Genomic DNA, 18,285 nt, shown 5'->3' with positions numbered 1-18,285 from the left:
CCATTTTTCGACATACTATACTATTGCCTTCGTGGCCATTTTTTTCGACATGCAAAATGATGAGGTTTTTGGCCTTTTTTGGCCTTTATTTCCACTTTGTATACTATAACGCGTCTCTACAAGCTATTCTATGTGGTTTTCAGCCATTTTTAGAAGCGGTCAAAATTTGACTTTTTTCGACATACTATACTATTGCCTTCGTGGCCATTTTTTTCGACATGCAAAATTATGAGGTTTTTGGGCCTTTTTTGGCCTTTATTTCCACTTTGTATACAATGACGCGTCTCTACAAGGTATTCTATGTGGTTTTCAGCCATTTTAGAAGCGGACCAAATTTGCCATTTTTCGACATACTATACTATTGCCTTTGTGGCCATTTTTTTCAACATGCAAAATTATGAGGTTTTTGGCCTTTTTTGGCCTTTATTTCCACTTTGTATACTATAACGTGCCTCTACAAGCTATTCTATGTGGTTTTCAGCCATTTTTAGGAGCGGTCAAAATTTGACTTTTTTCGACATACTATACTATTGCCTTTGTGGCCATTTTTTTCGACATGCAAAATTATGAGGTTTTTGGCCTTTTTTTGCCTTTATTTCCACTTTGTATACAATGACGCATGTCTACAAGCTATTCTATGTGGTTTTCAGCCATTTTTAGGAGCGGACCAAATTTGACTTTTTTCGACATACTATACTATTGCCTTCGTGGCCATTTTTTTCGACATGCAAAATTATGAGGTTTTTGGGCCTTTTTTGGCCTTTATTTCCACTTTGTATACAATGACGCGTCTCTACAAGCTATTCTATGTGGTTTTCAGCCATTTTTAGGAGCGGACCAAATTTGCCATTTTTCGACATACTATACTATTGCCTTCGTGGCCATTTTTTTCGACATGCTAAATGATGAGGTTTTTGGCCTTTTTTGGCCTTTGTTTCCACTTTGTATACTATAACGCGCCTCTACAAGCTATTCTATGTGGTTTTCAGCCATTTTTAGAAGCGGACCAAATTTGCCATTTTTCGACATACTATACTATTGCCTTCGTGGCCATTTTTTTCGACATGCAAAATTATGAGGTTTTTGGGCCTTTTTTGGCCTTTATTTCCACTTTGTATACAATGACGCGTCTCTACAAGCTATTCTATGTGGTTTTCAGCCATTTTTAGAAGCGGACCAAATTTGACTTTTTTCGACATACTATACTATTGCCTTCGTGGCCATTTTTTTCGACATGCAAAATTATGAGGTTTTTGGCCTTTTTTGGCCTTTATTTCCACTTTGTATACTATAACGCGTCTCTACAAGCTATTCTATGTGGTTTTCAGCCATTTTTAGAAGCGGACCAAATTTGACTTTTTTCGACATACTATACTATTGCCTTCGTGGCCATTTTTTTCGACATGCAAAATGATGAGGTTTTTGGCCTTTTTTGGCCTTTATTTCCACTTTGTATACAATGACGCGTCTCTACAAGCTATTCTATGTGGTTTTCAGCCATTTTTAGGAGCGGTCAAAATTTGCCATTTTTCGACATACTATACTATTGCCTTCGTGGCCATTTTTTTCGACATGCAAAATTATGAGGTTTTTGGCCTTTTTTAGCCTTTGTTTCCACTTTGTATACTATAACGCGCCTCTACAAGCTATTCTATGTGGATTTCAGCCATTTTTAGAAACGGTCAAAATTTGACTTTTTTCAACATACCATACTATTGCCTTTTTGGCCATTTTTTTTTTTACATAGAAAATTATGAGGTTTTTGGCCTTTTTTGGCCTTTGTTTCCACTTTGTATACTATAACGCGCCTCTACAAGCTATTCTATGTGGTTTTCAGCCATTTTTAGGAGCGGACCAAATTTGACTTTTTTCGACATACTATACTATTGCCTTCATGGCCATTTTTTTTCGACATGCAAAATGATGAGGTTTTTGGCCTTTTTTAGCCTTTGTTTCCACTTTGTATACTATAACGCGCCTCCACAAGCTATTCTATGTGGTTTTCAGCCATTTTTAGAAGCGGACCAAATTTGCCATTTTTCGACATACTATACTATTGCCTTCGTGGCCATTTTTTTCGACATACAAAATTATAAGGTTTTTGGGCCTTTTTTGGCCTTTATTTCCACTTTGTATACAATGACGCGTCTCTACAAGCTATTCTATGTGGTTTTCAGCCATTTTTAGGAGCGGTCAAAATTTGACTTTTTTCGACATACTATACTATTGCCTTCGTGGCCATTTTTTTTGACATGCAAAATTATGAGGTTTTTGGCCTTTTTTAGCCTTTGTTTCCACTTTGTATACTATAACGCGCCTCTACAAGCTATTCTATGTGGTTTTCAGCCATTTTTAGAAACGGTCAAAATTTGACTTTTTTCAACATACTATACTATTGCCTTTTTGGCCATTTTTTTGCTATAATATCAAGTTTTCGCTGATGTTTGAGTGACTTAATATACTGTGACAGTTTTGAGAGACAGACTATACTATGATGTTTTTGATGATTTTAAGCCATATGATATACGTTCATGATTTTTGATGGCATACTGGTAACATGTTAACGATTCACTGTAGTTTTACTCATTTTTAAACACTGTTCATAACATACATTAATAGGACTTTTTAAAAACATTTTTCTATCATACTTTGGAATGACCTTTTTCTGTTACATTAGAGCATGTCCTCTCCAAAACAATTTTCCAACATAATACAGTGTCACTTTTCTAAAAACATTTTCCTGACAAACTATACAATAACTTTATTCTGACATAATGATGATGTTTGCGATTTTGAAAATAATATTTTTTGACATACTCTATGATGACTTTTGGCAATAAGAGTTTTCTGTAATTGTACATGAGTAATGTGTGAGAGTGTGTGTTTTACCTTGTCCAAGTTGCCCAGGTGATTCTGTCGATGATGGTCTGGTCACTCACCAACTTCCCTAAGGGAACCTCAAACACCTGCCGCTTATAAGCTCCTGTGGACACCTGAACACACAGAGAATGTTCGGATGTTTGTAATAGATACTACACACACACACACACACACACACACACACACACACACACACACCGTTACCTGTATATAACAGCTGTCAGCGGAGAAGTCGAGCTGCAGGATAAAAGCAGAGATGTCGCTGCAGTAAACCAGGCGGGTGAGACTTGGTCCTCCGCTCACATCATAAACATCCACCGTGTTCTCCACCGAGCCAACGGCCAACAACCGCCGGTCTGGACTGAACCTGCACACACCAATTCCAATGAAAACGGGACGTTGTGTAAAATGTAAATAAAAACAGTATACAATACTTTGCAAATCCTTTTCAACCTTTATTTAATTGAATACACTACAAAGACAAGATATTTAATGTTCAAACTGATAAACTTCTATTGTTTTTTTGCAAATATTCACTCATTTTGAATTTGTTGCCTGCAACACGTTCCAAAAAAGCTGGGACGGGGGCATGTTTACCACTGTGTTATATCACCTTTTAACAACATCCAATAAGCGTTTGGGAACTGAGGACACTAATTGTTGAAGCTTTGTGGGTGGAATTTTTTCCTATTCTTGCTTAATGTACGACTTCAGTAGCTCAATAGTTCGGGTCTCCGTTGTTGCATTCTGCACTTCATAATGCGCCATAAATTTTTAAGGGGAGACAGGTCTGGACTGCAAGCAGGCCAGTCTAGTACCCCACTCTTTTACTACGAAGCAATGCTGTTGGAACACATGCAGAATGTGGCTTGGCATTGTCGTGCTTAAATAAGCAGGAACGTCCCTGAAAAAGACGCTGCTTGGATGGCAGCATGCGTTGCTCCAAAACCTGTATGTGTGTTTCAGCATAAATGGTGCCTTCACAAATGTGCAAGTTACCCATGCCATGGGCACTAACACACCCCCCATACCATCACTGGTAAAAGTCTGAATGGTCATTTTCCTCTTTGACCAGGGGGACACGACGTTCATGATTTCAAAAGACAATGAAAAGACCTGAATATTTCCTCACCATGGGTTTATCTTAATTTGTATGTATTTTATATGTGATATGCATAACTTCTTCTCTATCTTAAAACTCTCTCCCTTGCTATAATGCCCATTACTCTCTCTCCTACCTGATGTCCTGGATGGCGACACTGCGGTCTCGTTTCTTGGCCCACATCTTCAGGGAGTTGGCAAGGAGGAGAAGGAACTCGCCGTTCTTCATCCCCACTGCCAGCATCTCTCCATCTGCGCTGTAGCTCACACAGCGAGCTGCGTGGCCGACACACACCTTGTTCAACAGTTTCTACAGAAAGAGAAAGAGAACCTAGAAATCATCCTGTAGACTATTTTAGAATCAGATGGTGTGTTTGTGTATGTGTACTTTGTCAGTGAGGTCCCACAGCCTGATGGTGGCGTCGTCGCTGGCGGTGATGCAGAGCTCTTTAGCAGGATGAGCGGCCAGACCCCAGATACCTCCCCGGGCGTGGCTGTCCAGCAGCAGGTTGGACGCTGCGTTCTTCTCTCCAACCTCGAGGATCTCCCCGTCCTTTGTCCCCACCAGGATCTTACCCTGAACAAGAGGAGGAAAAGGAGGACATGAGCTTATGATAAGGACGACAACGAAAACTGACGGGCAGAGATCAAAATCAAATTCCTCACCTTGCCTCTGCAGACAGATCGGACACACTCCACCTGCTGGCCCGTCTCCAGCTGAAAGGCTCGACAGCGTTTCATCTCTTGATCCCAGAGCTTCACCGCACCGCCCTCTTTAGTCCTGACACACGTGGTACATGTCCGTTAATCCATGAATATATTTTTTGGGAAAAAAAAGACAATTTAGCTGCTGTTTTTTTCTGTGAGGTAAAATGAAGCTCTCAGCTCACCAGTAAACAGCTGTCAGTGTGATACTCACGGCCTCTCCTTGCCGCCGGTGACGATGAGACCGTCTCTCAGTGTGGTGTACATGGTGAAGACCGGCCCGGTGTGCGCCTTCGCCACCACCCTCAGCAGGTAGTGATCCCGCCACACATATACGTCCCCGTTAATGGCTCCAGTGAACGTCAAATTATTCTGCAAACACACATTAAGGGAGGGGCAATTACAGAACTGCAGTCTGTCTTCTGGTGAGTAAATCACACGTCAATCACATTTTCAGATCTCTGTTTAATAGTTTTCAGCGGTCTTGTTTAGCCAGAGTCCTGTCGCGTTTCAGGTGATGTGAACAGAGATTTTTAACTCACAGCACCGAAGGCGACAGACAGCATCGTCTGCATCCTGCCGTCCTCCACTGTTCCCACAACGCCCTTCTTGTACATCAGAGCACCGCCAGCCAGCATCCAGAACTTCACATGTTTAATCCCCACAGACACGAACTGGGAGTCCGAGTCCGGCCGAAACTCCACCACAAAGATCCGGTCCGGGTGTCCGGCTTTACTGCACACTTTCGATCCTAAAGAGGAGTTTACCGTTTACTGAAGTTACATTTGTACCAGAGTATTTGACAGTGTGGTATTGGTACTTTCACTCAGGTAAAAGATTTTTTTCTTCCCCACAAACACAAATTTAAAATATAAATATAAAACATCCAAAGTTTAAAAACTGTTTAGTTATGTGTTCATTTTTGACCTCATCACTAATAGTTAGAAGCTGATTGAGGAAATATGTTTTCAGGGCCCTGAACCCTCTGAGACCTGAGCAGATTGGCTTGATCTCTTTTAAAAACAGGCAAAAGGAAAAGAAAATGTGCAACGTAAGAAGAAAAAAATTGAGAAAAAAAGTACAAGAACATTACCTGAAAATTAGATGAGAAGAAGAAATTTAAAAATAACAAACAAACAAACAAAACAAAAACAAACAAATTAAGAAATGACCTGAAAAAAAGCTTAAAATAACAATAATTTTGTAAAATAATTTTAAATATTATAAATATGTATTTTTGGACATTTTCCCCTTTTTTAAAAATAATGTTTCAAATCTACTAATTTCATGAACATTTCTTGCCATGTTGCTCATTGTCTTTTTTTCCCCATGTTTTCAAAAGAAAACAAACCAATAAGCTCAGATTTCAAAGGTGTAAATACTTGTGAAGGTGTCTGAACACAGCACAAGAAAACTGACACAGATCCAGGTTTCAAAGGATTAAACTGTCCCACACACATCCTTTAGAAGGACTGAAAACTGGACAAAATGTCCTCACAAAGAAGGCACAAAAGCGTGTATTTTATTGATTATTGATCAAAGATCAGTCTGACCTTCCTGCCAGCGCCACACAGTGATGGTGTGTTCAGGTTCCACTCCGACGGACAGCAGCAGTTTTCCCGTGGCGCTGAAGTTTACGTAGCCGACGCCTTTAGTGTGAGGACAGCGGAGGATGGACAGAGTCTGTTTACTCATCGCGTCCCACACGTGGATGGACGGAGTGGTGCCTACGTAAAAATCACGAGACAGGAGGAGAGCAGCATGTAAAGGGAGGTTTTAATATGTTGAGGGGACGACAGAAAGTGACGGAAACGGAGCAGTGAGAGGGATCAATGCAGCCTACAAACACCCCGAGAACCAGAACAGTTTAATACTCGTGGCATCAGCATCAAATCGGTTTTAAGATCAGTTTTGTTTTGTTTTTTTCAGACAGCCATTGGCTTTGAATTCCACTGCACAGACTGAGACTTGGACAACGGGCTAAACAGGACAAGACAAAATGTGTCGGAGCTATATTTTGGTGTGCTACTCCTGCCAGGGGTCTCTGGGTCTCTGGGTCTCTGGGTGTCTGTCGTGGTGGGAGAGGCGGGGTGCAGTTTGGTTTTTACCTGGGAGTTCACTGACGTCACCTGAGGTGTTGTGAGAGCGATGGTGACAAATGAGGCCAGCCAAAACACACAAACACGTACAAAAACAAAACAAAAAACAGATAAAAACCTGAAGTGAGTTTTTTTTTTAAACAGCCCAACGTCAGCCATGAAAGTAAAGAGAGATATTAACTAGTGATTTACCCTAAAGTCGGAGAGGCAAATATTTCATTTCTACACTTTAAGACTGTATTCGGGTTGTTTTTATTTACCTGTTTATGGTGAAAATGTTTTTATTTATGTAGAGAAAAATACAAAATTCAGGCAGCCGGTGACAATTCAAAATGTAGAAATATTATGGAATATAATGCAGTGAGGCATTGTTATATTGATTTTAAATATACTTGTCTCCTGTAGATCAACATTTCTCATTTAACAGAGCATTTTTACAGTGTATTACAGTGTTAATTTGATTTTATACAGTAAAGGAAGACTGAAATTCAATCTAAATCCTGGATGAGGAAAAGTGAAGAGACCCACTCCTGCTCTCTACCCTCGCTTCAACAAAAAGGCACTAAAAAAGGTACTTTAATGTTCCTCTCTACTAATAATTATCATACAGCCTTTCAGTCTTTTTGAAAATGGACTGTGGATCTGCAGATTGTGTGATATTTCCCTTTAAAAGACAAAGTTTCCTCTGTGTTCTGTGTTTCTGATCTTTCAGTGGAAAAAAAGTAAAGCAAGCAGGTTAAACATGAAGCAGGAGAGAAAAGCAGGACTCATTTAGTTCAGACGAGTTAGTAGAGAAGCACACTAACATGCAGAAACACACACACACACACACACACACACACACACACACACACACACGTATACTCAGTGTACCGATCTGTCCAGTGGCAATGACGTTTTTGTATTTCGGGTGCTGGTTGACAGTCAAAGAGAGGATGTCATCAGTGTGTTCCAGGTAGAAACTCTGAGTTCCTGCAGCACAAGACGACATTTGATCAGGAAAATAACGATATTTATAATTACAGATTTTCTAGTCTTATATAAACATATTCTCGTCATGTTTCATAGAAACATACAAGCCTCTCTGACCAGAAGGAGGAAGCGGCCGTGAAGCAGGAAGGGACTTTGTTTATTTGCATTCGCTGTATTTCCCTCTCATTTTATGTGCACACTATGAAGATCGGTGCTTGTTAATATAGCTCTTTCTCTTGTTTTTTGTATAGCTTGTGTCTGTTTTCTGTTTTTTACACTGTCTGAAATTATTGTTGATATATTTCTGTGGAAAAATTCACCTTTGTTCAATGTCCTCTGTTATATAGTGTAATCACGGTACTAAATAAAATACAGGGATACACCTGTTTTTCACTGAAAAATTGATTTTGTGACAAATGGCTGTAACTTACTTAGGAAAGGTTAAATGTGGACAAAATGTCTAATTACAACTTTCTAAATAATAAAAAATAAACATCTTGAGGTACAAAAACACCAAATTTTTACTGACTTAAAAAATAAAATAAATGAATCTATATTAGAAAAAAACAAAAGTAAAATTGTCACTTTAAACGATCTAGACTGAAACTTAAGGCCGAATGAAATTCTCTGATGTCACTTTGTCGGTGAATCACTGTTATGTTACACTGTTGTCGCGACTGTGTTGCCATAGTTACCGGTGGTGAGGCTGTGGACGATGGCGGTGGCGGCAGTGTGATAGACGATGTCGGTGCCGTCGTTGAGGTAGTGCAGATTGTTGCGACAATCAAAGCCCCGAAAACCAAACACGTGATCCAAAACCAGATCCTGCGAGAGAGAGAGAGAAGAGAGGGAGAGAGAGAGAAAGAGAGAGAGAAAAGAGAGAGGGAGAGAGAGAGAAGAGAGGGAGAGAGAGAGAAAGAGAGAGAGAAAAGAGAGAGGGAGAGAGAGAGAGAAGAGAGGGAGAAGAGAGAGAGAGAGGGAGAAGAGAGAGGGAGAGAGAGAGGGGGGTTGATGAATATACAGACAGACAAAGAGAGACAGACTGAGACAGAGACAGAAAGAGAGACAGACAGAGACAGAGACAGAGACAGAGACAGAAAGAGAGACAGTCATACCTCCACCAGTCTCTTCTTCTTGGAGACGTTGTTCTTCTGGAGTTTCTCCGGCTGCGGTGCTGCTCGACTCACTGGAGGCCTGGAGGATCAATCAATCCATTAATCAATTAATCAATCAGTCAAAGACAGGTGGAGGGACAGTGAGACAGCACGGTCAGTCTGTAGACAGACAGGACGGACGGACACGAGACAGTAGAGACAGACAGGTCAGCAATGAACGGATGGTTTCTCAGACTTCGTGGATTATAACTTGACCGATGACATCGGTCACAAACCTGCTGGTACGACTTCTGAGTACATTTACTAAGTTGTAAGTTGTAGCAGCTGCACAGCACTAGTACTAGTAGTACTAGTAGTAGTGGAAGCAAACTAGCAGTAGTTACAGAAGTTAGTACTTCACAACTTGACCTGTGAACTTTGTCACAAAACATTACTGAGTAGGGAAGACCAGGTTTTGCTGACGCACGTTTCACTCTGTCATTTTTTCTCTGACAAAATACAGATAAAATCATATTCTCACCCGAAGCAAATGAAAGATTCAGCAAAAAAAGAGAAAAAAATTATGTACACAAATGTTTTACTTAGGTGGTCTGTGATTAAAATCACCATGTGCACTTTTTTCATTTTGATTTCATAAAACTAAAACGTCACCCGCGCCAGAAACGGCAGATGTTTGACACAGGAGATGAGTGCCAGTGAAAAATGCAAACATTTAAATGTAACATTTTAGTTTCTATGATCTTCACCTGGAAATAAGTGCCAAACAATCCCGGTCTCCCCTACAATTACTACATTGTAAGTATTAGTATTATTAGTAGAAACAAAACCAGCTGTGGTAATACAGGACTACAAATAGAACTAGTAGTAGTACTGATGTGGCAAGTAGATATGGCAGAACTAATGCAGCATTAATAGTATTATTAGTAGTTGTTAGATGTAAAATTGATAGAAGCACAGAGGTGTAAACAGAGGCTAAGTATTAATATTAATAGTACTCAACAACCTAACCTCTGTCAAACCTACAAAGTAGCAGCAGCAAAACAAGTAATACTAGCAGTAGTAGTAAAATGAGTAATCATATTACACTCAGCAGAAGATAGACACTGTGACAGTAGTAGTAGTTTTAGTCATAGCTGTAGTAGTAATACAAGTAATAATCAAAGTAGTAGTGGTCGTACAGGACTAGTGTAGATGCAGCAGTAGAAGCAGCACCAACAATACACCACTATAAATAGTAATAGCATTAGTACTAGTGTGATAAGTAGTGATAATACACTAATAATAATAGCATTCCTAGTGGTAATATTGATGGCAGTGCAGTAGTGGTAACAGAAGCAAAGTAGTAATATTATTCGTACTGGTAAGGGCTTACACAGTAGAGTTAGTACTTAACCACTTGACCTCTGTCACAAACCTACTGAGTACACTTTCCCATTATGCTGTTAGTAGTAGCAGCAATAAAGATAGCAGTTGAAGTATGGTACTACAAATAGTGATAGCAGTAGTATTGGTGTGGTAAGTAAATATTGTAGTAGTAGTCGTGCACCAATAACATTATTAGTAGGGGTGGGAATCAGAGGCCGTAACATCACAATACTTATGTCTTGATTCAATATTATTGCGCTTTTAAGTGTTGTAATTTGCTGAGTACTGTGATAACATATATCATAGTTTATTACCTTTTTTTCACCAACAAATTATGTACCAAAAGTCTGCTTTATTCATTAAGATTACGTGTTCAATTTGTTCATCTCACTTCAATCATTTCATTGCAGCAAACTGCATCTAGTGGACAGAAAAAGCACTTAATTTTGAAATTCTAGTAGGCTTCTTAAACCAAATTTATCTAGAAAAAAATGAATTGATACCTGGAATCTTTACCCTATTACTACGCAAAATTATCACAATATTATGCTGTATCAGTCAATGTGGTTAGTATTTTCACTGCCACAAAATACCATCAGAAAAACAAAGATAGAGCGTAGCTATGTGAATTTAAAGTCTACAAAGACAACGCAAATGTTACTATAACTTTAACTGATGATTCCTTTATTATTATAATTATTATTTATAAAAAATATAAAGACTTTGTAATGCTAAAATCCAGATTCATTTCCAGAGAGCAAGTTATGGACAGTGTAACGTAATGCCAACAGGAGCGTGACACGCACACAAACACACGCACGCGCACACGCGCGCGCACACACACACACACACACACACACACACACACACACACACACACACACACACACACGCATGCACACACGAAGAAAATGAAGAGGCGCTGCATAGACACACAGTGAGAGGTGGACAGACAGGTGGACAGGTATTACCTGGATCCCCTGGAAAGCAGAGGGACAAAACCAAGGTACAGAGCTTTAGAAAACACACACACACACACACACACACACACACACACACACACACACACACACACACACACACACACACACACACACACACACACACACACACACACACACACACACACACACACACACACACAGCTGCACACTCACTCATACACACACGCAAAGGCTACATGAGAAATTAGCTAGCTTTGTGCTTTGGCTACATGCTAACAAAATGCCACCATGCTGCTGGTGTTTTTGGGCTGTCGGGCTCACATGCTAATCGTGTGAACGGGCTCACATGCACAGGCACTCTGAGAGTTAGTGTTCAGTCCCGATCGAGGGTCGAGGCCGTTTTATCACTGATATAGTGCAGGGGTTTGAGTTTAAGAGCTGCAGTTCCAGTAATGTTTTGGGGATGTAAATGGGACGATGATGCCGCCGCAGAGAGGTGCGGTGTCTGTGTGGTGCTAGCTGGATTTCTTTAGTACTAAATATAACTTCTTTTTTTCTTAAGTTTGGCTGTTAGAAGAAAAATCTTTTTTTCTGTTTTCAAAGTTCATGTTTATGTCATCTTGGGGTGACTTCGTTGCATCTTTAACGTGTTAAAAATCTCACCAGACAAATTGTATTTACATAAAAAGAATGTGAACTTTGAACCTTTTGAATTTTCCAATAAAAATGGTCCACCAGTGCCTTCGTTGTTTTTGTTTTTTTAATTTATGTTATTGGGACGTCATTTCTTAGACTGTCTTCAAATGTTTCATATCCACAAAATCTTTGCAAGCTCAGCTAAAATGTTATGGAAGTCAATAAACCATAAAAAATAGCATTGAAATTGTGTCATAACAAATACAAATATTTAACATGTTTTTCATCAGATCTTACAAAATAAACACACAACATATTGACTCAAAATATTTATAAAGAAAAAGTTACACTCCATGCGTTATTTGAATAAAGTTCATTATTTAGTTTTGGAGAAAAGCTCATTTTTATGAGGCATTTTGACAGATTTATTATTCATTCCTCTGACCACGCAGTTTTACACCACTAAACAGCGTACTGATGTCATCACAAGTACAACGTGATGACACTGAAGACAGAAGTCTTATGCACAGTATATATAATTTAATTAGACTTAAATTAATTAGACATGTAACCAGTCTTAAAATCAACTTCACAGTAAGTATCAGGTCATACTTACTTGACAATGCCCTGCCTCCAGGGGAATGCAAGTTGAAACACAACACAGATATTAAGAGTTTCCAAAAGCAAGGCCGGAGAGCGACACTCAGGAAGTAAGGGAACCACAAAGGGACAAAAACAAAAGTCTTTAGGTTAGAAACACATGCGGGTCCTGAGAAACCTTTTCCCCAACAGGAACTAACCAAAACCTAAAGCGTCTCATAACCTGAACCAGTAGATTATAGGTGTAAGAAGTTTAGCAATGAAAAATTGGCACTAATAAAGATTTTCTTTCATATTGATGCATTTAAACGGGATGACTTTAAAACATCAGTCTCATTAAATTAACAGAGGTGAAGCTTCCCAGGAGTTGTGAAAGTGTCGGTAAAGAAACTGGGGAGAGAAAATAATTTCTGAGCTTGTATTTTCTTCAAAAGAAGGAAACTGATGCGTCGTTTGTACCAGAGAAAAAACACCTCATTACTAAAGCAACACCATCTCTACGTTTCTGTAGCTGTAATTAAACTCTGAATGTGCCTCCCAACACTGTAACAAGCAGTTTGTAGTGTCGAGTTTTGCAGAACTTATCAGTATATTAATAATATTAAACTTCATAACTGCATTACTTATTGTGGTGTTTTTCATGATGCAAACAAGCTTGAAATTTAGTCTTACCTATGAAACATGTGACACGGAAACACCTGAAATTACAGGCCCTTAAGTTCCTGTTGTGGAAAGGCTGACTTTTGTCTCTGTAGTGCTGCACACTAAAAAAAAACCTTTCAATTTAAAAAAAAAATGACCGATGTGTTGATTTTTTTGGTTGTTGATCACGTTTTGTGATCAAGATTAACTTCTGCTTTTAGGAATTTGACAGTTGTACCCCGCAGAATAAATTTGTACCTTTATGGTGCCCTTTCTTGTTGAGTGTTTTGAAGACTGAAACTCACTGAAATTATAATAATATATTGTGCAAACACGGAAAAACTGACGCAAAAAGATTGTACAAAACATTCCTCGATCATGCAGAAGCTGTGCGTGCATGGGATGCAAAATCCTTGAACACACAGGTACGAACACAAACACAAGTGTGCAGGACCACACATTAACACACACACACACACACACACACACACACACACACACACACACACACAAACACACACACACTGCAACCACTGATGACACACTAAGACGACATAGTTTGAGCTCAGTTCGAAAACAGTCTGAGAGTTACAGTCAAAAACAGCAGAAATTAAAGGGGCATCACGGTGAACGTCAAACTGCAGCTCTGTACAGACTGCCTCTAAAGCTTTGAATTCAAAGTGTTAAAGTTTTACTAAGTTTAAAGCTGCACCAAGATTATACTGCTAAAAACTTAAATGGACAAATTTGAAAAATGCCAAAATTGTGATAGTTGTTGTAAGAAAGTGTGTGTTTCCTATAAGAGTGCTTTTCTAAGAGATATGTCATTTGTTTCACCTATTAATTCCAGTCCTTTCACTTTTCTGTTTTTCTCTGCACGAAGTAAAGTTACTGTGAATGCAACTCAACACTTTATGCAGACTTTTCACATTAACAGTATTTCAGCCTTCCTGTTATCGGTGGGCTTTATATGCAGAAATAAAAGTTGAGTTTAATTGAACTTACCATTGGTGGCTGCCACAGGGGGGCGCCAACATGCAAAACTGTGTGGTGCAGCTTCAAACTCTGGATTCAACAATTCTGACACAGGCTTTTAAAAACAACCCCTGTGTGTGTGTGTGTGTGTGTGTGTGTGTGTGTGTGTGTGTGTGTGTGTGTGTGTGTGTGTGTGTGTGTGTGTGTGTGTGTGTGTGTGCGTGCATACCTCTCCTCAGCAGAAACCTCCTTCAGCTGTTGGTGAGGTTTGGTTCCTCTCATCTCTCTGATGCTGACAGCATACATCTTAGTGATGTAATCCACCGTCTTCTCTCGGGCAACATCACTGTCGTAACCTTCACACACACACACACACACACACACACACACACACACACACACACACACACACACACACACACACACACACACACACACATCATCGTGACAATTATTAATGTAGTGAAGAGATCCACCCAGACCTCCTCAGTTTGGGGACTTTGGCACTCTTTGACAACATCACTTGACTTTCTTTTTTGCTCATTATAAATATTAATATTATTAAAAATATTACGGTTTAAATCACGCATTAAGACATGTCATTTTAGGGCACTTTCTGAAACATCTGATACTTTTCATTTTCATGCATTTCCAAGTTCACATGTACAGACTAGGTTTAAGACCTGGATTCATTCACACGCAGACCTCAGGGACACACCCACCTCCGTCCTCCTCGATGTCGTCGTCCGACTCCTCGCTGTCGACTGGGGGTCGGTTGTCCCGACACAAAGGCCCCTCCCCCTCTGCGCTGACACCACCTCCTCGCTCCCGCGCCCAGATCATCAGGGCAGTGTCGGCACCGCCCACCGTCAGCAGGGTGGAGTCGTCCTGAGCCCAGCGGACGTTGGTCACCTGAGCGCTGTGGCCAACGTAACGCTTAAAACGAGCGTACTGACCCTGGAGGACAAACAGAAAAACACCACATGGGCAAACTTAATAACAAGTATAATGAAATATTGTGGTTCTAACTAAGGCCAATTTCACAGGGAAAAGGGAAAAGAAAAAAAATAAATAAAAAATTAAAAGATATATATTTATACAAATTGTATTTATCTGCTTATAATGTAATGTAATTATGTGACTGTGTTTTGTTGTGGGTGCAACAGCACCATTGTGAAATTCAAACTCCACATTATGATTTGATGATGACGATGATTTTTTTTCTCTTTTTTTTTTTGTTTTGTTTTGTTTGTTTTTCTTTGTGCTCAATTTTAGTTGATTTTATCTTTAAATATATATATATTTTTTTCTCAATATTATTACTTGTATGTATATATATGTATTTTTTTTTCTCTCCAAAAACGTAAACTGGAAAAAATAAAGTATAAAAAAAAAATAAATAAATAACAAGTATAATATTATAAAAGGCATAAATATAAAAGGGAAGATATTAAATTTGAAACCAGAGAAATATTAATTCAACAATGGAGCAAAGAAAGAAATAAGTAAAGAGACGATAAGAAGTAAATGAAGTCATGTCTTTGTATCGCTGAGCTGAAACAAGCTGCGTTTGTCTCGTGTTTGTCTCGTGTTTGTCTCGTGTTTGTCTCGTGTTTATCTTGTATAAACGTTGAGATGTAAGCGTGAATCAACACAGTGACCAGTGACTCCGTGTGTCGTACTCGAACAGGGTAGCTGAACAGTTTGAGGAAGCCAAAGTCGTCTCCGGTGGCGAGCAGCGCTCGGTCTCTGGTGAGCGACGCGGCGTTGATGTCTGTGATGTCGCTGTGCGTCGGCCAGATCCCGTCACAGCTCGAGCCCAAAACACACGTCCAGCTGGACCACTCCAACCGCTCCAGCTACACACAACGACACGATACACACGATGACACGAAATAAAATAATCCTCCACAGAGAAACAGAGAACTTCAGATGAGTAATTCAGAGAAACAAAGTGTGAAAATAGCCTGATTATTTTTGTAGAAGTTATTCAGTCAAAACGCGGGAAATGTACATTATGCTCAGCTGCACATTATATGACGGGCACCAGGTGTTTTTCCACTCTCGTTTTTTTTTTTTTCAAACTGTGTTAATCTGTTGAATCAAACAGACGGGAGATGTCGTGCAGATATTTTCAGGAAAAGCTTATCTTAAACATCACAAATAAACTAAAAGAATGAATGACTTTATTTCAAACCAAAAATTAAAACATATCATAAACAAAAAAAGAACAGTGTCCGAAAAGGAGTAGGCAGAAGTAAAACTTAGTGTACAAACAACCATCCCCAGTTTACTCACCACCCAATTAAATAATAAATAACTATACCAGGTTTATTTACAATCCAACTATCCCCCGTTGTCACAAAACAAATAGAAACACCCCAAACTCAGCCTTTCCTTTATCAGTCGAAAAATCTTTGTTTATTTTTTCGAAAATTGATTTATGTTTGTGCTTTATTTCAACCCATCCCCCCGTTCAACAAGCCCATACACTGAAATACACACTCTGTTTAGTTGTATTAATGCATTGTTTTAAAAAATTAAATTCTCCTCCTCCTTAAATTATAACTGTCACAATAAATAAACACACACACACACACACACACACTGACCTCAGAGTTTCTGATGGTTTGTCTTCTTCCTCTCGGGGCCTCGAAGAAAAGCTGCTCTTTGGCTCCTGTGTTCACCTGCAGCAGTTTACCTGCAAAACACACACACACACACACACACACACACACACTTCAATCCACGTCTTAAAAAAATCAATTAAATTAAAACACATCCTATAATGATCCTGACAAGTTAAGATCCAGATGTTCAGGAGGTTTGTGCTGTGAGCCACATTACCTGCAGAGGTCTCCAAAACAAATGGACCAGGGAGTTAAAACCAGCAAAACACTGAACAAAGCCTTTTCATTTTAAAAAAAAAATCAGAGTTCGTCTGACATTCTTGATGCTGAGGGGCTGCTGAGGCTGATGTGAAAACACGAAAAATGGCAAAATGCAAATGGCCCGGTCTAGAGCCGGTGTTTGGTGTGTCTGTTCTGGGCTTCAGTGGTGATTTTTATTCATTTTCATTAAGAAAACATTATATTATATTCCCCTTCTGCCAATATATCCCCCCAAATCCTTCACACTGGAACTCCGATGCATGTAAAAGTACTACATTTTTAGTTGTGTTCCAGAATACTTTTTCCCAAAAGTTCAGTTACCATGATACATAAGACATATCTCCATTCTTCATGTTGTAAAACAAACAGAAAATACAAGTACTGCTTGTTTCAAAGTTTCACTGCAGGGTACGAGATGTATTCTTCTTAAATTAAAAGTCAGTTCTTAGTTTTTGTAATACGGAGTAGGAGTCAACAGATTATCGGCCCGGCCAATTATCGGAGCTGATATTTGGCAATTTGCCAGTTAGCAAAAGTGCAAAGACAGCGTCAGCATGGGAGGAACTTTAACTTTTAGCTTTAAGCTATTTTTATTTATTCATTGTTACTCAAATTTTCCCCTGACCTCCTAAAAAAAGTTGCAGGGAATTTTGTCAGAAAGATTTTCATTTTCATTGTAAATGCATATCGGTTCCAGATATCGGTTGTCGGTCTCATTAACGGCAATTAATCGATATCAGCCCTGAAAAACCAATAATGGTCAACTATGGAGGCTTCAAGCTTTTACATCACACTTTCACGATTTGAAACACGATCTGCACTGACGTCCTTCTGCAGGGCGAAGTGAAACCTGTTTGGTGGAGGAGGACTTTGAAACAGAGCAGCGGGTAAAGACACAGAGCAGCGTGTTACCTCGAGCGTCCCAGTCGATGTGCGTGATGTAACTGGACGCTCCTTTACAGATCCCCACTCTCTTACTGCTCAGCACGTTGTAGATGTCCACGAAGCTGTCATGTGACGCCACTGCCAGGAATTTACCGGAGTCTGACACCGTGTGTGTGAGAAAATGGCAAATGAGCCCGGTTACTTAACATCTATAACGGTCATTTTGTGTTTGTCTATGTGTGTGTGTGTGTGTGTGTGTGTGTACCTGGGGTGAAGCGGACATCAGAGATGGCGTCACGGCGATGGTGGAAGCTAAGCAGATCCTCCAGTGTGTCGGCGTTCACCACCAGCACGCCGCCATCGCTCAGACCGACTGCCAACGCCTTCCCGTCAGGGGAGAAGGCACAGCAGCGACCGCCTGGTAAACAACAAACACACACACACACACACACACACACACACACACACACACACA

The 18,285-nt window shown here is 39.7% G+C and overlaps 1 protein-coding gene across 4 annotated transcripts in view; it reads right to left on the bottom strand.

The window, feature by feature from the left end:
- Nucleotides 1-18,285, bottom strand: part of LOC121954837 (echinoderm microtubule-associated protein-like 6) — a 123,784-nt gene that overhangs the window by 42,727 nt on the left and 62,772 nt on the right. Inside the window, exons 25-43 of one of the 4 annotated variants that reach the window (XM_088086530.1) lie at nt 18,076-18,228; nt 17,838-17,969; nt 16,647-16,735; nt 15,717-15,893; nt 14,757-14,991; nt 14,264-14,390; nt 12,434-12,448; nt 8,873-8,951; nt 8,453-8,582; nt 7,659-7,757; nt 6,795-6,815; nt 6,240-6,413; nt 5,229-5,437; nt 4,901-5,058; nt 4,648-4,762; nt 4,370-4,558; nt 4,119-4,291; nt 3,085-3,247; nt 2,890-2,993 (exon numbers count right to left, since the gene is read on the bottom strand). In XM_088086530.1, the coding sequence (XP_087942656.1) occupies nt 2,890-2,993; nt 3,085-3,247; nt 4,119-4,291; nt 4,370-4,558; nt 4,648-4,762; nt 4,901-5,058; nt 5,229-5,437; nt 6,240-6,413; nt 6,795-6,815; nt 7,659-7,757; nt 8,453-8,582; nt 8,873-8,951; nt 12,434-12,448; nt 14,264-14,390; nt 14,757-14,991; nt 15,717-15,893; nt 16,647-16,735; nt 17,838-17,969; nt 18,076-18,228 (2,542 nt within the window). The remainder of the gene's footprint in view (nt 1-2,889; nt 2,994-3,084; nt 3,248-4,118; nt 4,292-4,369; nt 4,559-4,647; nt 4,763-4,900; nt 5,059-5,228; nt 5,438-6,239; nt 6,414-6,794; nt 6,816-7,658; nt 7,758-8,452; nt 8,583-8,872; nt 8,952-12,433; nt 12,449-14,263; nt 14,391-14,756; nt 14,992-15,716; nt 15,894-16,646; nt 16,736-17,837; nt 17,970-18,075; nt 18,229-18,285) is intronic. The other 3 variants (XM_088086532.1, XM_088086531.1, XM_088086533.1) reach the window with 3 other exon arrangements.

The sequence above is a fragment of the Plectropomus leopardus genome, chromosome 13 (genome assembly GCF_026936395.1).
Source record: "Plectropomus leopardus strain MGB_pleo_1.0 chromosome 13, ASM2693639v1, whole genome shotgun sequence".
Lineage (NCBI taxonomy): Eukaryota > Metazoa > Chordata > Actinopteri > Perciformes > Serranidae > Plectropomus > Plectropomus leopardus.
This window is presented reverse-complemented; position numbering and strand designations above follow the sequence as displayed.